The 22,926-nt window shown below is 34.6% G+C and overlaps 3 protein-coding genes across 3 annotated transcripts; all 3 read left to right on the top strand.

The window, feature by feature from the left end:
• The first annotated feature begins 2,601 nt into the window (after nucleotides 1-2,601).
• On the top strand, nucleotides 2,602-4,291 carry LOC105117018 (UPF0481 protein At3g47200-like). Its single transcript, XM_011014550.1, has one exon. The coding sequence runs from the start codon at nucleotides 2,630-2,632 to the stop codon at nucleotides 4,022-4,024; it is 1,395 nt and encodes a 464-aa protein (XP_011012852.1). The 5' UTR covers nucleotides 2,602-2,629; the 3' UTR covers nucleotides 4,025-4,291.
• Nucleotides 4,292-9,381: 5,090 nt separating this feature from the next.
• On the top strand, nucleotides 9,382-10,728 carry LOC105117020 (UPF0481 protein At3g47200-like). The gene has a single exon (XM_011014553.1). The coding sequence runs from the start codon at nucleotides 9,382-9,384 to the stop codon at nucleotides 10,726-10,728; it is 1,347 nt and encodes a 448-aa protein (XP_011012855.1).
• Nucleotides 10,729-12,792: 2,064 nt separating this feature from the next.
• On the top strand, nucleotides 12,793-14,283 carry LOC105117019 (UPF0481 protein At3g47200-like). The gene has a single exon (XM_011014551.1). The coding sequence runs from the start codon at nucleotides 12,793-12,795 to the stop codon at nucleotides 14,281-14,283; it is 1,491 nt and encodes a 496-aa protein (XP_011012853.1).
• Nucleotides 14,284-22,926: the final 8,643 nt, after the last annotated feature.

Genomic DNA, 22,926 nt, shown 5'->3' with positions numbered 1-22,926 from the left:
AGACTTAACTTCTTCCACTGTAAAAGAAACTTCCAGAGCAGATGAAGAAGAAGGTAATAATTTCTGAAATTCCAAACTCGATCAGGGTGGTCGATACCTTTTATCCAGGGAGTAGAGCTCGTAAAACATGACAGAAAGCTTGGACATATACTTTCCATACACTTTCAAGGAAAAAATAAAATTCCTTTTCATCATTGCAGTGGTAGTTATGTGGAAGAATCTAGTGTTTTTGTCTCCAAGTTTACACTACTCTTGATTTCTGATGCCAAATCGATTCCTGCATTCGGTACAGAATTCCAAGTTCAATAACAACCAGTCTGCTTCTTGCCAATTATTTTGCTGATAAACTCTCTGCTTTCTTTATAACCCTCAAAGGATTCAGATTCCAGCTCTAAGGCTTTGATCTTCCCATCAATGTTACCCATTGAATCACTGTTGCACAATTTAATAGATTCTTTTAAAGCCTTTATATTATTCACAATCTTTCCTCCACCAGTTGTCAAGGACATAGATGAGACCCATTCATCTTGAACGACCTTCCTAAACTCTGATCTCAACAATCAATAGGTCAGGAATCTGAAGGGTTTCGGTCCCTATTTTGCTGAATCTCTCACCAGGTGGATAGGTCTATGGTTTGAAGAAGAGTATTTGGGCAAATCCCATATAAAATAGAGGAGGGAAACACAATAAGCCAATTCGTATAAAAACAAATTAAATTTAATTGTAGTTTTGTATTTTCTGTTGTTTTTTTGTAATTATTATTATTGTTTTTTTTATATTAGGTTGATTGAGGGGCAAATTAATTTTTTACACGAATTAAAATATATAAAAAAGCTCTTTTTAGGTGCAAGGCAGAAAAAATTGTTTTGATCATGTCATTCAACTTATCGTGCCGTTCTCTCCCCCGCCAAACAACACGTGTTGGGTTTTGATGAAAATTCACATTTAACATTTAAAATTTAAAAGCAATTTTTCTGGTTGACTATATTTACGAATCATTTTTTATTTTTTTAATTTATTAATTTTTATCCTTGATTTTTTATAAGTTTTTTATATTTTTTAATTACTTCCTTTAATCTATATTTTTTAAATATTTTTAAAAAAATTTGGCCTTGATTCTTTATTTTATTTTCTTTTTTTTTTGTAAAATTTTAATTATTTACAATTTCATCATTTAATAATTATTTTTATTATTTTAATTTTTTTAAATTTAATTTTCATTTTTTGGTGGTCTCTTCTTTAATTCTTTTGTGAAATTGATTTTTGTTTTTAATTTAATCTTTCAACAAAAATAATAAGCCATCCTATTTTTTTTTTTAAATCTGCTCTCCATTCTTTTAATTGCTATTTTATCTTTTAAATTTTGTTTTATGAATTTTTTTTGTTAAATTTTATCTCTTAGTATTTGATTTATTAAAATTAAAATTTTATAATTTTTTTAGGTTTAATGCTTCCAATCAAATGACCTGGATTTTGGTTCACATTGTTTTTTTTTTAATTTTATTTTTTTATATCATTATATGACTTTGATTTATTTTTTTAAGAATAGGCTTTATGGATTTCTTTATTGTTTTATGAGGTTATTCTAATTTCATTACTTGACCCGTGACCCGTGTGCTTGGTAAGTTAACCCAAGTGTTATTATATCTTTTTTTAGTTTTTATATTTTTTCTTTTATATTTTTTTGTATGATTTTTTTATTTTATTTTTTAATATTTATTAGAGATTAATTTTATATTTTTTTTACATTTAGTGTTTTTGTTCAAAAGGCATAGAGTATAAATTTATGAGTTGATGTTATTTTTTTGAACATTTATTTTTCTCATTTAATATATTTTTTGTAAATGCGCTTGTTGAATATAATTTTTTTTCTCATATTTTTCTTTCCTTCCAACCTGGGGCGAAGAGCAGGACATATTATAAAATGGGTAAAATTATCAAAGTGGAACATAGCACCGCCAAAAATAGAGGTCAAGATTGGCGGCTAATAAGGTAGCAAGCTTGGAATATCTTATCACTTTATTTTTGGCAGTCAAAATCATCTGCTTCATATGGGTCATAATCATCTACTTTATTTATAATTATTATCTTTCACTCTTGTTTCTAAAGTGAACATTGCTGATAACTTTTTTATTTTTTTTATTTTTACGAGGTATTCGGGTTCGTAGCATACTAATCCTCATAGTTAATTAAACATCTTACAATTTTTATGGTTCATTAAATATCCTGAAGTGATAAACATATTCGGTAGGGCTCGAACTTGATACGAAGAAAAGGAACAAACTTCTCCCACAACTATGCTAGAATCTCGCACGCTATTATGAGACAAATCTGTCTCAAGGATATAACTTTCACCTGATGAAGTTATAGCTCTGAATTTTGTCATGTTAACAGAATCATTTATATCCCTTTCTCAAGTTTCATCTCACTCTTTCTTCAAAAGGAGATCTCATGCTTTATTTAAAGTACAGTGATCAAAATCCCCCATGCCCCATTGCCAAGCAAGGTAAGATTCTTCTTCCCATCTAACTTTGTTTAGTACTGTAAATGGATAAATGTTAACGTTATACTGAGTGAACCGGAAAAAAGGCCCTTCTTTAGTAGATTACTTCTGTAGTCTGTACTAATAATGGCTAATGAAGAACTAAAAATTTCAATCCCACGGGATGCGAACTCACATTTCTCAGGCGAAACTCGTGAGTGGCTATCATTCATTATCACTGAAGGGCAGATCAAGAATGATAACAACCAAATGCAAGGGCCACAGATTCCAAAGGTCCCACGTTTGCTTCGACACATTCAATCAAACCAGAAATGTTATGACCCCTCTCTGGTCTCCATTGGTCCTTATCACCATGGAAAGCCTGAACTCAGGGATATGGAGAAGCTCAAGGTTACATTTACGCGCAAGTTCGTTGATGATAGTGGAATATGCATTGAAGACTTTTACTGCAAGGTGGCAGAGGTGGCAATCGACGCTAGAAGATGCTATGCTGAGGATTCGACAGATGAGTTTGATGATGAGAAATTCACTCAGATAATGTTTCTTGATGGTTGCTTCATTCTCCAATTTATTTTCTGCCTCTTGCGCAGGCCTGAAGATCTAAAGATGCCTGGTCATCAGGTAGTTCTGGTTAAAAGGGACTTGTTGCTGCTAGAGAACCAACTCCCTTTCCAAGTCATCTTGTCATTGATGAATTTGAGGTTCGGAAAAGGAGAAGATGGAGGAGGTAATAAACTGATCAACGATTTCATCAGGCACATTCGTGCACTTCCTCCTCGAGAAGAGTCATTCAAGGAAATGATAAAGAAGTTTGCTGGAAAATGTATTTGGAAACAACCTCAAAAAACGTGGGGAAAGAAAGAAACAGAAGAGCATCAGCCTGTCCATCTCCTTGGACTTCTACATACCGATCACATCAACAAAGAAGCCTGCATCCATTGTTCTACAAGAAGCTGTGACTGGTACTCTTACCGGTCCGCCAAGGACCTTAGAAAAGTGGGGATTCGCTTCAGGCCAAACTGGACTAACGCTTACTCAGATGTGGAGTTCAAATCATCAGTCCGTGGCAGCAAACTAATTCTTCCGCCAATAACCATAGAAGAGTCATTCAAGTCCGTCCTCTTAAACTTGATAGCGTATGAAACATGCTGTGACGCATCTGGTGAACTTTGGGTCACTTCTTACGCATGCTTCCTGGATTCGTTGATTCAAGATGTCGAAGACGTGAAGGTGCTGCAATCAGAGGGTGTTCTCAACATATTTGTTCGTGAACAGGAGGTCGCTGATCTCTTCAATCAGATGTCTCGAAACCTGGTGCCCAACCCTTACGCTTATAGTGATGTGAAAAGGCGAATCGAACTGGACCGCAAGAACATCATCAAGAAATGGGTAGCTGAGTGGATGCATGCCTATTTTAGCAGTCCTTGGAGCTTTATTGCACTTGTTGCTGCAACTTTTACCATTGTACTCACTGCCATTCAGAGCTATTTCGCTATATTCCCTCGCAATAATAATGATTAATTGCGGCTAAGTGTTAATCTCCATCAAGTAATTCAAGCACTTGACTTCCTAAACATCAACTGTGCCTCTGTGTGTATCTTGCTCCCTATGACAGTCTGAATTCGTAATTTGGAGTTGTGTATCTTTGTTCTTCATTTAATCTTTGTAAAATGAACTCCCTTTTCTCAAGAAGCAGTTTTGATTATACAAGCTGCAATGTTGGTTGTAAGATGATATTCTGGCATCTTTCATTGGAATGTTGATCTTGCACGTTCTTCATGTGTGATCGATCATAAATCATAACAGTTACAAGAATCCATCACTAGTTAGTTTTTCGTAGGATCAAGTTTTTGGAAAAATTAGGATTATATGACTTGTTTTTCTACCTTTTGTCTGTTTAAAAATTTCGATAATTTAGCCCACTCATTCAGCCTTAAGGAAACGAGGCTCACTTTAGCTGGCTGGCGAAAATGCAAACTGTAATTATGGCATTTTAAACCTCAAACATAGATTTTCCATTTTTCCACCCAATTCTTCCATGTTTCCCTATTTTATTCTTAATATAAAAGTTCTTCAAGTTCTTTTACACAAAATACTTTTAAAAGACATCAATTAAACAAATTTATATATCAATTTATTTCTAATCCATTTCAATTTATATTAATATGCATAGATGATTACTCACACACAAATCAATCCAAACAAACCCATAACATATAAATTAATATCACATAAACCTTAAAATTTATAACAGTTTTATATCAATAAAAAGACCCATACAGCTATACCATGTGGTAACTAGAAATGATGGAGAAACTTACTCAAGAGATAAAGGAAATAGGACCAAATTGTAAGGTAAGATTTGAAGAGGGAGAAGAAAGTGGAAACTTTGTGATTGTTGGGCCCCATGCATTTGGGCTAAAAGAATAGGCACTTTAGGATATAATTATTGGGCTTACAATTAAAATTATTTATGGGCCTCACAATTATATTTTAGAAAATACTAAAATGCATTAAGGTGTTATTATGTAAAGATGCACTTTGCAGCCTCTCCTACAATGTCCCCAGCTTTCTTAAGAGCATCTTATTACCAACATATTCTCAAATAGCAGACTTAACTTCTTCCACTGTAAAAGAAACTTCCAGAGCAGATGAAGAAGAAGGTAATAATTTCTGAAATTCCAAACTCGATCTTGTAAAACATGACAGAAAGCTTGGACATATGCTTTCCATCCACTTTCAAGGAGAAAATAACATTCCTTTTCATCTTTGCAGTGTTTTTGTTTCCAAGTTTGCCACCGTGGTATATCTCCGCTTCTCTCTCCCTATCTCGCATTGAATCTCCACATCACTAAAGCACACTATGTCCATTTGTTTTTCTTTTTCAGGTGAGAAGTGCTCTAGAGAGCCTGGTAATCTCACCGAGTGTATGTCTACTAATATTCTTCCATTTATATTTTCTGTGCTTGCGTATCACTGAATGAGATCTTAATTTGATGTTATCGTGTCTGTGCTTATTTTGCAGCTTTCAGGGCAAGGAGCTCTGACCGCAGAGTTCACTTAAAGGTATTGTGTTTATGATTTAGATGAGTTTTGTTTTCTACGGCCTTTACTTCTTATCTCGAGAACAAAAAAGCTGATTTATTAGTAAAAACCTGATGAAATATTGCCCATGTGAACCGGCCTCTCGTAAACTTCAGGCAAATCAATTTCGTTGTTATTGGGTGAACCTCTGTTTTATTTATTTGTGGCTGAAGGTTCAGTAAACGATGGCACAATTTCTTATTACAATTTTGTTCACATGAATAGGTTTTGATAGATTTAATTAATTAATTAATATATGCGTCTGGCTTATGCTGGTGTTAATTGATTTTTGACCCATTTTTGCTTCTGTGAAGAGTTATTGATGTAGAAGTTAGTGAATTACATGTTTTTGTTCTCACTCCTTCAAGAAAACAAGCTTAACTAATAATGTGGCTTGAGCTTAAATCTATGTCAGGAGCGAGTGATGGGGTGATGAGTGGAGAGAAAGGATAACGAATCTGAGAATTTTGGATAGTGGGCCAAAGATTCCGAAGGTTCCAGAAAAACTTCTTGCTAGTGAAAAGAAGAACCAGAAATGCTACGATCCCTTGGTGGTCTCAATCGGTACTTATCACCGTTCGGATGTGTAAAGAAGCTCAAGAATGGGGAGAGTTTGAAGGATCCAATGACACGCAAGTTTGTCCAAGAAATTGAAAACAACCAAAAATATAAAGAAAAATTATACCAGGAGGTAGAAAAGGTGGCTGGAAAAGTAAGGGGATTCTATGATAGGAGTTTAATAGAAGAGATCAGTGGAGAGGACTTCAAGAAGATGATGGTTGCTTCGTTGTCCAATTCATCCATAGTGTCACAAGCAAGAATGATGATTTGCACATGAGTGCTCAGGATGTTGCTGATGTGAAACGGGACCTATTATTACTGGAGAATCAGCCTCCTTATCCAGTCCTGGATTTGTTGATGAACTTGAGGTTCACAGAAGAAGAAAAGAAGAACTGGATTGATGAATTTCTACAAATTCACAAACCCCATAGATAAAATTATCTTCTTGAACTTAGTTTAGGATTTTTTTTCCAGCTTTATATGATGTGTTCGTACAAGAATACAAGTAGCACAGAAGAGTTTTGCTATTTAGTTGTCGTACTCAATCAATATCACGGTAAAATTAAAAATAAAATATAAATATAAATAAGAAGTCGTTATCTAAATACTAATTGGTTTCAGAGATTTTAAATAAAGATAAAACTTATTAGCGAAAACATTTTAACTAAAATAAATTATTTCTAAGTTTTGAATTTATGATGGTGTACCTATTGGGCTTTCTAATTGTTTGCTAAACCAAACATGAGTAAGTTTAAAGAGTGATTGGGTCAAGGGCTAGCCTTCACGGTAGTTTGGACCAAAAAAGATGATGAATATTGAATTGGGTTTTTAAGCTCATCTCCTTCATTATATTTCAGATTAAGCTCGTATGGTGGCACTCTCTTTTAATGGACTCTTGGGGGCATGTTGATTCAGTGTAAAGAAAGTGTTCAAAAAAAAAAAAAAAATCCTAGCATGCAGTAAGCGAATATTACCATATATGCAAATAGATATTTTTATTATTAAAATTAAATAATAATGTAACTTATTTTAAACAAGATTTTTTTATAATGATTTTCATCTTTCTTTTAATATAACAACTTTTTTACCTAAAAACCTCTTGAATATCAGTTAGAATTTTTAATAACTATAAAATTTAATGACAATTTATTATTTTTATTTTTACTTCCTTTCACGTAATCATGATCATCAAGATGTTCTCTGTAATAGATTTGTAGGTAATTTATCAAATCATGTAATTTTATATATTATTAGCTTGTCTTTATTCTCTTTATATCTTTTCATTTATGCCTCTCAGAAATATTGTCTTAACAAATTAGTATTAGTATTAGAGTTAGGTTTGCACTAACAGAAATAAGTAGATAGTTGTTTACTTGAAGGGGCGCTAACCCTCTGTGACGTTGGGGTGTTGAGTTTGGAAATCAATGCAATGTGTTTCAACGGAGGGTGAAGGAAATTCCAAGAATAATATTGAAATATAAAGGAAAATTTTACCCCTCAAAGTTTATTGGGGTGTCTTAATGTTATCTGAAAATTTCAACTAATTTCATCATGTTTTCAATTTTTCTCGGCTCATTTCCAGTAATCACACTGCAGTTGATGAATAGGCATTCTTTGATGTCTCAATTGACCTTAAGAGGTTTTTTTTTAAAAAACAAATAATTAATTAATTAATAAAAATGCAATCATGTATCCATTCCTTAACCATATTATAATTCATAAAAATTGCCTCCAATTGAAGATAATTAATGTGCAGAAATTAATAAAACATAAAAATTTTTTGTTTGATTTGCTCAAAATTAACTTTGAAAACCCAAAAAAAAAAAGAGAAAAACTAAAGTATAATTCTTGTATTTCCGCCGGTCCACTTCAACAAATTTAAGATGCATACTTTAAAATTGTTCAGTGCTCAAAACTACATTTTATATACGGGTAAGAGTTTGAAATTAAAATGCTTGTTTTTTATTACAGGTTCAAATCATGTAATTGTTAATATTAATAGTCACTAAATATTTATTTATTTGTTAATTTTAGGTTTTATAAAAATTAATCAAAATAAATATAAGCTGATCCAAACATTCCAAATAAATAAAAAAATAAAAGTACGGTAACAAAATACACCACTATGAGTTACCCAAGGTTCTTGCTTGGAGTCGCATACTAAAAAACTTTGTTTATTTGCGATTGTGCTATTTGCTGAATGCTTATGCTAAGGTATGACGTACAAATAACTCTTGATTTCTCAATGGTTGTTGTGCAGCTTGGACCTTATTGAGTACTAACATTCATTCAGAATAGAAACAATCTTTATAAATAATTTTATATTATTCTTTAATAATCTATAATACGTAGCAAAGTCAATCTTTTAAGCTTGTCCTTAAATTCTACCCCAGTCTCTCGACAAGGAATTTATTTCCAAGCTTTTTCTTTAAAAAAGAAATTCGGTCCAAGCTTATCAAGCACAAAATGAAAACAAATGAAAACGCAAGTTGCAGCCTGGTGGGGCTCGACTTCTACTCTTTCTCATCACCAAGACTGGAGAAACAAAAGTTTGTTCTATATATGCTCTTTAATTTTCTTGCACTTTGAGCATGGAACAATCCAATCTTTATCTCCCCTACACGCATTCTCATGTTATTAGTATATATTACTACCTGCAAATATTGAAACATATCTTCTTTAATACTTATCTGAGTTTTGGACTGCGTACATTTGCTTGGGATTTTTTTAATAAATTGTGCACTGGAAAATGGTAGCCAGCCATCATAAATGAGATAACAAAGTAAGAAATTAAGCAGATATATTTCAATTTTGCAAGCAGTATACGTAGTATTTTGACAAAGTAATCACACTAACTAATGACAATTTAATTTCTTCTGGTTTATTCACAGTGCTATCATGCAAACTACCACTTCAATTTGATGTCAAGAAACTTAACCGTTAGGTTTGATGCTACACTGCAAATTTTATTGCTGAAGCTGTCTCCAGTTGAGGAACACGTTTTGGACAAGAGCAAAAACAGTTAAAGCATCAAAGCTCAACTTCCAAGTAAGGTAAGATTCTAGTTCCTAACTTGGTATTTAATAGATCCGTAGTGACCTGTTCATGATATGTATTGGAAGTACAGATAAATTATTTTGTTCACAATATCCTTTGTTCAGTAAATATCTGTACTTCTAATGGGTGAAACACACATTTTAGTCCCGGAAAATAATAATTGGTTGGGATCCATAATGAGAGTTGAGCGGACAGATAGCATGAGCCAGCAGCAAGGGCCTAGAATTCCGAGGGTTCCACAGATATTTAGTGGGATTGAATCGAACAAGAAATGTTACGAACCCATGGTGGTCTCCATAGGTCCTTACTACCACGGGAAGCTTGGGATCCTGGAGATGGAGAAGTCTAAACGCAATATGGCGCGCGCATTTGTGCAACAGAGTGGGAAACACAATATTGAAGAGTTGTACAAAACCGTGGAGGATGTGGCTGAAGTGGCGAGAAGATGCTATGATGAGGATGGATCAGTTATACTCAATGACATGACCGAATTCACCAAGATGATGTTTCTTGATGGTTGCTTTGTTATCCAATTCATGCACTGTCTACTTCGTGACCATCAAAATCTGAAGATGTCTAGTCACTTTGCTGCTTTAGTTGCACGAGACATGTTCTTACTAGAGAACCAACTCCCTTTTCTAGTCCTCAGGTCATTGATGAAGTTGAGATTCGGATCAGATGAAGACGGGATAAAATTGATCAAGGATTTCATTAAGCACATTCGAGCAATGCCCCGTCAACGAGAGTCATGCAGGAAAAAGATATCAAAGTTCTTCTGCAAAACTATTCCGCGAAGAGCAATATCAAACTATTCAGCAAAAGACCCAGAAATGGGAGAGTACTATGGTGCCAGCCATCTCCTTGAACTCTTTCATATGCATTTTGTAACTTTTGTTGATAAGAACGTCACTGTTGATAGTTCACGGACAAGCTTGTATCGTTATCATCCTGCGATGGACCTTAGAAGGGTGGGAATCCATTTCAAGCCTAGCAAAACCAGCCAGTTCACTGATGTCAAGTTCAAACCAACATGGCTAGCTGGGAGACTCCAAATTCCTGCACTAACAATAGACGACTCAACCAAGCCCTTACTCTTAAACTTGGTGGCCTACGAAGCATGCCTCGGTGACAATGACAAACTTTGGGTCACTTCTTACATATGCTTCATGGATTCACTAATTGATCAGCCTGAAGATGTGAGAGTGTTGCGTTCACAGGGTATACTCCTCGTTACCCTCGGAAGTGAAGAAGAAGTCGCGAGACTCTTCAATGAGGTAGCCAATTATTTAGTGCCCAATCCTCTTGCTTTCAACAAAGTCAAAAAGGACATCGAATCACATTGTAGGAACACCTTCAAGCGATGGATCCTTCATTACAAGGGTCCGATTTATACTGTGATTTTTAAGTATTCTTTTATTTTTGGGCTCATAGTAAGTGCCCTTAAGTACGTGAAAGTGTTTCCAGCGGAACCCCTATATGGTGTCTGCAGATTGCCAGTCAATAACAGTACCCTATACCCTTAACTGCAGCGTGCTTGATATGTAGTACTTCTACACCTTTTATATTTCAGCACTATAATTGTCTTGGGAAAGTGAAGCTAGGAATAAAAGATGTGAGAGAGGCCTGTAAGAAATCTTCATAGTTTTCTACCTGGCTATCTGTACCTGGTGCTATTTCTGCTTGTGTGTGTGTTTTTTATTTATTATTATTTTTTTAACGTCTGCCAAGTAATTTTATTTTGTTTTCTTTAAGGTTCTTTTCAATGTTTTCTTAATCAGTATTCCTCCTTAATGTCTATCATTCCTGATACTACACGGACAAACACAAATTTACCTTCAAACTTTCACAGATTTTCAATTAAGGACCTCCATTCATTTTAAGACATTTCATCCACATTTCTATCCAAATCATTTTTTATATATGTAAAACGAAATCATTTTGTAGAAAATTTAACGGTTTTTGTTAAGTAATTCTAACAGGAGTTATAATTGAGTACTCAAAATAAAGGTAAAATTTATACGAAAAATAGTGGATATAAAATTGATAATTTGAGGGTAGCTGTGATGTCTGCCCTAAAATTTCCCAATTTAAATGTCTTGCCTTCGTTCATTCTGAAAAAGGATAAAAACAAATTTCTAAATATCAACAAAAAAATTTTCCATCTCAAGCTTCTTCATTAATTTAAAAAGAAATACAATATATCTCGGCGATAACCTTGTCTCCTAGAGTGCCAAGAAGCAACCTATGGTATCTCGCTCTAGCTTTGAATCTGAGTATCATGCTCTTGCTTCCATTGTTGCCGAGGTTTTATGGTTAAATCATCTCCTGTGTGATTTACACGTCCCTTGTCTAGATCAATCGCTACTTCTTTGTGACAATAAGAGTGCCATCTTTTTAAGCTCCAATTTAGTTTCTCACAAGCGCTCCAAGCACATTGATCTTGACTATCATTTCCTTCGAGAAGTTGAGTTGTGGTCGCTGGTCATATTTGCATTCAACATGTTCCTTTTACTCTTCAAGTTGCAGATGTCTTTACCAAAAATGTTTCCAGGCCACTCTTCACATTTTTTCGCTCTAAGTTATGCATGTGCTCTAATCCCATGCTTAGCTTGCAAGGGGTGTTGGGGATTCTCTAGAATCTCCTTCGAATTCTTAGCTCATAATTATAAGAATGTAATATATTGTATTTATGTTATGATTCTTTCCTCTTAGTAGTCTAGCTACACATGTATACATGCTCTATATAAATGAATCGTATCTCCACCTCAAAGTATGTGGTGGTTTATCAAAACCTTCACAACTAGAAATAGCCAAATTCGACATTCAAAAGGTTCCGCGGATGATTAGTGTGATTGGGGCGAACAAGGATTGCTATGATCCCTTGATGCTCTCCATTGGTCATTTTTTCCATGGAAAGGCAGAGACGAAAGCAATGAAAAATACCAAGCTCATGATGGCCCGCCAGTTTGTTCAACAGAGTGGAGAATTGGATACGATTTGTATGAAAAAATGTAGATTAGTTACATTCAATTTCTTGAAAACTTGGAAATAAACTGTAATTTCATTATTAAAACTGAAACATATGACAATCATAGTTGCCCAGTAGAAAAAGGAAAGAGCACACATCGCTGATCTATTTGCCACATTTTATCCATGGATAAAGTACACGTGGAACATGCTTGCCGATCATATTTATCCCTTCCTTGCAGCATTTCACATTTTAGCTTGGATAAAGTACACGTGGAACTCAAAATAAGCAGTGGACGAATAGATGTGATGGTGCAAAGGGATCTCCAATTACGTCATACATTCCCTGTAAAACAAAAGTTCGAGAAATAACACCAGTAAATAAATCCAATTATTCCTTTAGCTTTAGCCAACAATATTAAGCTCTACTTCCAAGCAAGCTAAAATATTCCAAACCAAAAGCTACTTCAATATTTTGAAGTCCTATATATAATGGACTCGTATCCTTTTATTGATGTGCTTGAAACAAAATAGTTAAAATCTCCTCCTTTAATAGTCTGCACGCACCAATAATGAGTGCGAATCTGCAGGAAATCGTGATCTCAAGCCATGACATAACGATGTCTTCCACCGGGCAAAGCCAGTATGGGTGTCAGGACAGCACGATAGCTGACACAAGAGAAGACATCCACTATGGATTGCTTGACAGCATGATGGCTGCCACCAATGAAGAGATCAATTTTTCCAACCTGCCAAAGTTTCCAAAGGTTCCGTCGACAATTCGTCAAATTAAACAGAACGAGGAATGCTATGATCCATCTCTTGTCTCCATCGGTCCCTATCACCATGGGAAAGATGAACTCAAGGCAATGGAGAAGCTCAAGGTTACATTCGCCCGCCAGTTTGTCAAGGATTGTGTAAATGACTTCAATCAAGAACGGTACAAAGAAAAGTACCAAGAAATGTACCGTAGGGTTGAGCAAGTGGCCAGCAGAGTAAGAAAATACTATATAGAGGATGAATCAAGCCAGCTCAAGAACAAGGAATTTTCCCAGATGATGTTTTTTGATGGTTGTTTCATTCTTCAATTCCTCTTCTGCCTCCTAAAGCAACCTGAGAAACTAAAAATGTCTAGTCACGATGTCGTTTTGGTTGCAAGAGATTTGTTCTTACTAGAGAACCAACTCCCCTTTGAAGTTCTTGATGAATTAACGAGGTTGAGGTTCAGAGGAGAGAAAACAGAATTGTTTGAAGCTTTTTTCAAGCATATTCGTTCAATGCCCACTCAAAGAGAGTCATGCAGGGAAAAGACAAAAAAAAATTTACTAACCATTTCACAAAAATTTTGCAGAATATTGTCAAGTACAAATCCAAAAGGCCAGGAAAGTGAGATGACTCCCCTTCCGAATCCTGCCCATCTTCTAGAACTTTTTCATTTCAAATTTGTTGGAAGCAAAGAGGTCCCCGATGCTAGTACACGGAAAAGCTGGTACAGGGATGATTCTCGTAAGACCTGGTCTGGCCGGTATTTTCCTGCCAAGGAACTTAGGAATGTTGGGATCCATTTCAAACCAAGCAAGACTAGTTTTTTCACCGATGTCGAGTTCAGGAGAACAGTACTCGCCGGAAGACTCTACATTCCTCCACTAAGCATAGATGACTCAACCAAGCCCCTGCTCTTAAACCTCGTAGCCTACGAAGCATGCCTCGGTGACATTGACAAGCTTTGGGTCACTTCTTACATATGCTTCATGGATTCATTGATTGATAACCCCGAAGATGTGAATGAGCTGCGAACAAAAGGCATACTCTACAGTACTCTTGGAAACGACAAACAGGTAGCAGAACTGTTCAATCAGATATCGGATTACTTAGTGCCCAATCCCTATGCTTACGTCCAGGTTAAAAGTGCCATCGAATCGCATTATAGAAACGGGTTCAAGCGATGGATCCTTCATTATAAGGGTCCTATTTATTCCTCCGTTTTAAAGTATTCATTTATATATGGCCTCATAGTAAGTGCCATAAAGGCCTACGTAGTAATAGTTCCCACAAACCCAGATCTCGGTATCTGCAAAATGCCTGCCACAAATGCTGCCCTTAACCCCTAAATACCATATTCGTGAATGAGTGTTTTCTTTCTTTTTTTCATCAACAGAGAGGATCATTTGGCTAGTTGCTATGTGTTGCACCTCTCATGTATTATCCTATCATATGAGTATACGAGGTTTTAAGCAAAACGTTTCTGTGTGTTATGACTTATTTAGAGTTCGTACATTTCTGTCTTCGATGCTCTCCATATTGTTGTTTAACCTGTTTGCGTTTTTGTTTGGTTAAGTACTTATAATTATTGTTAGTTATTAAAAATCAGTGTCCAAATTATTAAATATATTAGATTTACTTAACATCCACTGCAAGCAAGAAAAAGTTTCACTTTAACTCATTTATTTCTGGCATTATAACAAGTGCCATGTTAAGTCCTATGTAGAAGAATTGCAAATGCAATCTATTTATGGTGCCTGTATATTAATTTTCATAAGTGCACAAGTAAAATTTTAAAATCCAACTAAAAGGTATTGCAAATGCCGAGATCTGGGCTTGTGGAACCAAAATAAAAATCACTACAAAATAAAGTCCCAAAAAGTTGCATTAATTTTTTTTTCAGGCAAAAAAAAAAAACACAAAACATAGGCGTAAATAATGGAATTTGGAGTTGGAAAACAATCCTCAATAAGCATAGCTCTTTTCCCACGACTTGTGCGCAAAATATATCCAAATGGGACCTGATCTACTGTTCCTTACAAGCGTTGATCTATCCTGTCAATATAGTCCATAGCTATCAAATCCGTATTCAGTCTCTTCTGCATCAATTATTATGTTGTTGAATTCTTCGAATACTGTTCTCTAAGAAGTGCTGCCATTATGTTAATCACTTTCCTTTCCTTATAGGAATTAGGAAAATTAGTTTCTTGTTTAATCGATCATCATTATTCATTTTATAGAATGTAATTTTATTTTATTTTCTTGGGATAGTTAGCAATAAGAGGGTTAGTGGCTATTAGTTAGCTGGACATAAACAGGGTTGTTCTGACTTAGTTAACGCCAGAATCCAAATAAGGAGTCGGTTACCACCATAAGCAGAGTCCATTAACTATTGTGCCACCTCTCAAATTTTTCTGGGGTAAACAATTCGACTCCCCATGTTCAAATCGTGGATGGAACCCTAAACCTTCTATGTAATATAAGAAACCAAGTAGGGTACTGCGGGTAAAAAAAAAATTAAATTGATTTTTTAAATAATTTTAATATCTTGATATTAAAAATAAAAATATATTTTAAAATGAAAAACATTTTTGAAAAACAACATAAAAAGTAGTTAGTTTCTTACAATGTGTTATTGTGTTATAGGTCATGCCAAAACATTCTCTTGAACAAACATGTAGGTCAAAAACTGGGATTTTATTCTAGTTAACAAATAACAAAAACAAAAACCAATAAGCTTTTACTTTTATTTTTATAATTATCAATTGATTTATTAATAAAACAGTTATTTAGATAATAGAATAAGCATTTACTTTAATATGTTGATTCCAAAAGAAGCAAAATTTGAGTAATTTACTTGGTACAAAAAAGAGAAGACACATTTTTATGGGAAGACATATAGCTAGCTTGCTCTCTATTGCTAACTTTATCTAAAGATTAAAGACATATAATGAAGTATTCCTGTCAATCTTTATCCCTCCCACGCATTTCACAAGCTAGTCTGCAAAACTCAAATGATATACACACACACAGAGATGGTTCTCCCCATACTAACGCAAATTTCATCTGCAAATATATCTAGTATTTACTGAATGATGATTTCATATTTCTGTCGTAAGACCAATCCGAACGCTAATATTAAGTCTGTTTGATCTTCAATTAAGTTTTAGTTGTGTCTGTTAATTAATTAATTTGTTCTGTTTTCTCCAGCACAAAACATGAACTTTAAAAGAATAGAGAAAGTAAAAAAAATATAAAGCATCCAAGTTTGATTTCCACGTAAGCAATCCAATGAACTGTGGGTAACTTGTTACATTATCAACACCATCATAAATACTATATATATATTTTTTTATCTTGCTTCCATCATTCAAAAAATATTAAATAAAAATACTCTCTTTGATAAATTCAAATAAAGAAAGAAACTCATTTTCAAAAACAAATTAGAAAAACAAAATTGCAAAATAAATTTAACGTAAATATTGTCATGATGAAACATCTTCAATATACCCTAATTGTCAATCATATTAAAGGTCATATGATATAAATGATTTAGAAAAATAAAAAAATGATATGAATTTAAAAATAAAAATTATATAAAATTTAGTATGATATACGTACCAATTAGTACATTTTAATTCAAATAAATATGAAACATCTTCAGTATGCCCTAATTGTCAATCATATTAAAGGTCAAATGATATAAATGATTTAGAAAAATAAAAAAATGATATGAATTTAAAAATAAAAATTATATAACATTTAATATGATATACGTACCAATTAGTACATTTTAATTCAAATAAATAGAATTCGGAGCGTTAGATACTCCTGATGAAGTCTTTCCCCTCTTCGTATACTCTTGTCAGCACTATGTTTAACTCATTAACACAATTGAAGTCTTATTTATATTTTTTCTGAGAAGAAAATTAGTCTCTCTCCTCAAACATGAATGGTGAATGGTGAATGGTGATGCGCCTCAATTTTTTCCAATGTTTTTAAATTTTTTTAAAAAATTACCTTCCAATTTTTTTCTAACCACATGTCATTTCAGATTATTCATTACTAACCACATGTTATCTTAAAAACATAAACCCAATTTTTTATTAATCACATGTCATATCAGATTAATCATTACTATAAATAAAAAGATTAAGATTAAATTATGTTTATTTAAAGGAAAAAAAAAAAAGAAGATAAAATTTGATCGAATTGAGATAGAAAAATTGATGTGACATTTGTCAAACACCAAAACTACAAGAATTTCCTTTAACATTTTTTAATGCAGCCGACTGGTTATAATTTCTCAATTATTCATGTATCTAAATTAGTTTATTTTTATATTTTAAAAATAGTTTTTAAATTAATATTTTTTTACTATTTTAAAATTATTTTGATATGTTGATATTGAAAATAATTTTTAAAAAATAAAAATATATATTTTAATATTTTTTAAAATGAAAAACATTTTAAAAAATAATTATAATCATATTTATTCTAAATGAGAGTACAATCATAATTACATTTATCCTAAATGAGAGCACGGTACTGATTTGCCTTGAATAGTTTGTGAGATGGATTATGCAAATATTTTTTTAGACAAGTGAAAAAAGACTAGATTGGGAGTGGGTTGCGCTATAGATTAAAAAATATTATAATTTTTTATTTGATCAAATAATAAATTTTAATTTTAATAAAAGATTCTAAAAGGATAGAGTCAAAGAGAACCTCTTTTGATAGTTTATCCAGTACATGAATTTCATGAAATTAGGATGAAAAGATCTTGTTTTGCCAATTCTCCTTGGCTTTCCTGGATTTTATATAAAAAGAAAATTGAGGGACCAAGCAAGTCATTTCACTAAATCAAATTTTAGTTCATCCAAAAACAACTAGATAAAATTTCAGTACAAGGACAGATTAATTAAGATTCAAGAACTTGGAGGATATAACATGTGTGTTTTCCCTGAAACTAACATATACAAGTTTCTACATAATACAACTTCATTGAATAATAGAAACGCTCGATAAATTTCTTCTCTTTCGTAATTAAATAGTTGTAAAAACTTTGCTTAGCCTTAGAATCCATTTCATTATGGCAAGGAAAACACTAATAATATAAAATCCGTCCAAAATGCTAACTTCATATTGGTTATGATAGTTTTAACTTTGTTCACTTGTTAAAAACATGACCATGCTTTGGAGAACAAAGCAAGCCCAGCTTCCAAGTTAATAAAATACTTGCTCTAATCTAAAAGCTACTTCAATTTTAAGTGATCGTCCTAAATAATATATATTGATGGTAAATAAATAAGTTAATAAAGAAAGTATTGAGATGTGAACAGGAAAAGGATGGAACGTGTCTTTAAATCCAATCCTAGTCACTCGACAAAGGAATTTCTTCCCAGGCTTTTTTTTTTAAAAAAAATTCTGTCCTAGCTTATTTAGCACAAAAAGAAAACGAATGAAAACATATGTTGCAGACTGGTAGATAAACTGAAGCTGTGTAAAGCTTCAGTGGGTCTTGAAGATTAAAAGACAGACCTAACACCATTTGTGTCCAAGTGGGAGATTGTTATGTGTGTGGACACAAATGGACGGTGGCAGCCATGGTAGGTGGCAGCCATGTTTGGTGGCAGCCATGGTTGGTGGCAGCCATGGTTGGAATTATAGTCAAATGGTAGGTGCCTAACTTGCCCACCATTGTTGAACAATCATCTCCCTCCTCAGCTATAAATAGAAGATGTATTGATAGCTGAGATAGACCACGAGATAGAGAGAAACACAGAGAGAGAGCTAAGGGTGAGAGTTGAGTTGAGTTGAGAAGTTTTCTCCTCCTCCTTGTTTTGTTGTTTGTATTGCTTTTGAGCTTGATTAATACAAACCAGTAGCTCCGTGGAGTAGGCAAGTTGCCGAACCACGTAAATTTGTGTGTGTTTAAATGTTTGGATCTCCTAACAACTGGTATCAGAGCTTGTTCTTGAAAGTTCTTGAAAAAGAGGGTGTTTGATCCAAACTCAAAAATCAAAGTTCTCAAAACGTGTTTTTGAACATACCACCGTGAAGAGGACGACGAGAGGAATCCACTGGTGAAAACCCGGCGAAAATCAGACGTCCTGCATGCCCGCACGCGCCTGCACGTGCCACCACCAGTACTGTCCACTCGCACAGACGCGCCGTACGCGCTTCACGCGTCTTCCTCGCCATTTCCTGCAAATTGACACTGCCACGTCAGCAGCCACGTCAGCCGTCCGGCACAGTCAGCAGCCGCGCACCCTGCCACATCAGCAGTCTGACCGGTCAACCCCCACGTCAGCCGACACGTCATCGGACACGTCATCACTGCCACGTCAGCCGAAAATCTCCGCGGACCTGCCATGTCAGATTAGGTGGACCCCACATTGCCTACGTGTCTGACACGTCAGCTTGCCACGTCAGCATACCTGGGTTTTGATCCGGTGTGGCGCAGATGACACAACGAAAAGATTGTTGTCTTCTCCCAAGTGCAGGAGTGTCGAAGTAATAAATAACCCGGCAAGACCGGGGTCGAACCACAGGGAGGTTAATTATACAAATTATAAACAACAATTATAAAACAACAATAACAACAACAACAACAACAACAACAACAACAATAATAATAATAATAATAATAAAGTAGTAGTAGTAGTAGTAGTAGTAGTAGTAGTAGTAGTAGTAGTAGTAGTAGTAGTAGTAGTAGTAGTAGTAGTAGTAGTAGTAGTAGTAGTAGTAGTAGTAGTAGTAGTACTAATAATAATAATAATAATAATAAAGAAAGAGAAGAAGAAGAAGATGATGATGATGAGAACTTGGAGATCAAATATTAATGTAAGGATTAAGCAATAATAATAACAAATGTCAAGGTTAGAGGTTCCACTAATGGTATATCAAACAAGTATAGTATAAACTCTTATTATTGATTTGGAAACCACACACAAAGGAGGTTCCAATCAGATTATATATTGTTAACATGATTACATTAGTCATCTTATTCAATTAATGCTAATACTTGTAAATCTCGTCAAGCATTCATGATTATAACTTATGTTAACAACAAATCAAGTTCCTTTCATAGCTCAGGTGTCGGTTATACCATACATTATGGGCTATGAAAGTACCAAGCATTTGTTGTACCAAGTGTTATACAACATAAATCAAGATTAGTCATTTAACAAGCAAAGTATTAAAGAGTGAACAAGATAACAAATATAAAACATGTTAGTATCAAACATTAAGGTCCATATTAAGTTTACATTATACTTATTCTCACACCATTAGTGTAATCTTTTCACCTTGACATAACTAACTTAGCTAGACATAATGAAAGAAAGCAAAATAGATAAACAAAATAAGAACATAAAGGTAACTAAGTAAAGGAAAGGAAATGAAAGGCATAAACTTAATATTAATGAAAGCAAAACATAAACATTACAAAAAATACAAAGAGAGAAAGGAAGAGCATGATCTTGATCTGGAAACCAAGATGCCTAAATGCATGGCAAATGCCTCCTTTTATAGGCCAAAATTGGGAACTATTGATTTGATGACTAATTGATAAGTGGGTGGCCAACTTTTGACTTGGTGACAATCCTTATCTTCTCTTGTCTGCCCAAAACGTCATTGATAACGTCAAAACTGGAGCCAGTTGCAAACATGAAAGTTGTAGGCAATTGTCTCATCTTTCTTGTGTAAAACATTCAGCTCATTTGGACTTCTAGAACTCCAGATATGGCCAAAATACCGAACAGTGCTCGGGCTGGAAGACAGATTCGGGCTTCTTTGTTGTTGCTACAATTTGGACTTGATAATGGCCTTTTTAGATCTTGGGCTCCATATGAAAGTTGTAGGCCTATGTCTTACCTTTCCATCCATATAAAGTGGACCTAAATCTGAGATCTGTAGCTCCAGATATGACCCAATTACCGAACAGTGTTCCGGTTTGGATTGCACCGACATCTCTTCTCTAAGTTTGACCAGTGTTCCGGTTTGGATTGCACCGACATCTCTTTTCTAAGTTTGGCCATCTCTTTGCCCTTGCAATTTAAGTTCTTAAAGTCATCAATCAATCCTTTCATTTATGTGATAGGCCTGCATTTAAAATGAACATTTACCACAAATTAAAGGTATCTTATATTATTAGATATATTATTATAAAACATGCTTTAGTTAAGGAGTTATTGATACTTCAAGTGCAAAATGACTTATATTATTAGATACATTATTATAAAACATATTTTAGTTAAGGAGTTATTGATACTTCAAGTGCAAAATGATGATATAAAACCATGATAAAAATGCACTTTTAAGTACTAATCAGCAGACTATTCCTCCTGCCACGTGGCTTCATCTGTAGCGTCTAGTTATCTCAATTTTTGATTGTTTAAATCGGAGCCATCCGAAGTCCGATTTGGGTGATCTCAGTGTCGTTTCCAGCATTTTTGGCCATTCCGGACACATCTGTAAGGTCAGATTTTTGAGATTCAAATCTGAGAAAGAGTAAAAATGGCTGATGAAATAAAGGTTGCAGGAATTGAAAAATTTGATGGAACTGATTTTGGATATTGGAAAATGCAAATTGAAGATTATCTATATGGGAAGAAACTTCATCTTCCTCTGTTGGGGAGCAAGCCAGAAAACATGTCAGAAGAAGATTGGCAAATACTTGATAGACAAGTCTTGGGCATTATCCGGCTATCATTGTTAAGAAGAGTTGCTCATAATGTTACAAAAGAGAAATCCACAGCAAGATTGATGGAAGCCTTGTCTGGGATGTATGAGAAGCCATCAGCAAATAACAAAGTGCACTTGATGAAGAAGCTGTTCAACCTGAAGATGACAGAAAGCACCTCTGTTACACAGCATCTTAATAATTTCAACACCATCACAAATCAATTGTCATCCGTTGAAATTGAGTTTGATGATGAGATCCGAGCACTTATTTTGCTAGCTTCACTTCCAAGCAGTTGGGAAGGTATGAGAACAGCCGTAAGCAACTCAGCTGGAAAATCCAAATTAAAGTATGATGATATCCGAGACCTGATTTTAACTGAAGAAGTACGAAGAAAAGACTCGGGTGAAAGCTCAAGTTCAGGTTCAGCTTTCAACATCAACACTCGAGGAAGGAGACAAGAAAGAGGCTTATCCAGAGGCAGATCAAAATCCAGGTACAGAAGCAAAAGCAAGTTTGGACCCAGGAAGCAGGTTGAATGTTGGAATTGTGGCAAACCTGGCCATTTTATGAGTTGCACAAAACCAAAGAAACCTGAAGCTGATTCTGTAAATGCCACTACAAACGAGGTACAAGATGCTTTGATCCTTGCTGTACATAGTCCTATTGATGATTGGGTTCTTGATTCTGGAGCTTCATTTCACTGTACTCCACACCATGAAATGATGCAAAATTACACTGCTGGAAATTATGGGGTAGTCTATCTGGCCGATGGACAACCATTGGAGATTGTGGGTATAGGAGATGTGCAAATCAAGACAATGAATGGATCTACATGGAACTTGCAAAATGTAAGGCATGTTCCTAAACTGAAGAAGAAGTTGATCTCGGTCGGACAACTTGATGATAGTGGCCATTCAATCCTTTTCTCTGGAGGAATGTGGAAGGTATCAAAGGGAGCAATGATTTTGGCTCGTGGAAAGAAAACCGGCACCCTGTATATGACCACAAGATCAGCAGATATAATTGCCTCTACTGAAGCAGAAAATCAGGCGCAGCTATGGCATTGTAGACTCGGCCATATGAGTCAAAAGGGGATGAAGATACTTCAGTCAAAGGGAAAGCTGCCAGAATTAAAAAATGTTGATCTAGACATTTGTGAAAGCTGTGTTCTCGGAAAACAGAAGAAGCTCAGTTTCTTAAAGGTTGGCAGGACCTTAAGACCAAGAAAACTAGAACTGGTGCACACAGATTTATGGGGACCAGCTCCAGTAGCATCTCTTGGCGGTTCTCGGTACTATATCAC

This window comes from Populus euphratica, unplaced genomic scaffold (assembly GCF_000495115.2).
Source record: "Populus euphratica unplaced genomic scaffold, PopEup_1.0 scaffold1148.1, whole genome shotgun sequence".
Taxonomy (NCBI): Eukaryota; Viridiplantae; Streptophyta; class Magnoliopsida; order Malpighiales; family Salicaceae; genus Populus; species Populus euphratica.
Note: the sequence above shows the minus strand (reverse complement) of the source record. Positions and strands in the feature narration are given on the sequence as shown.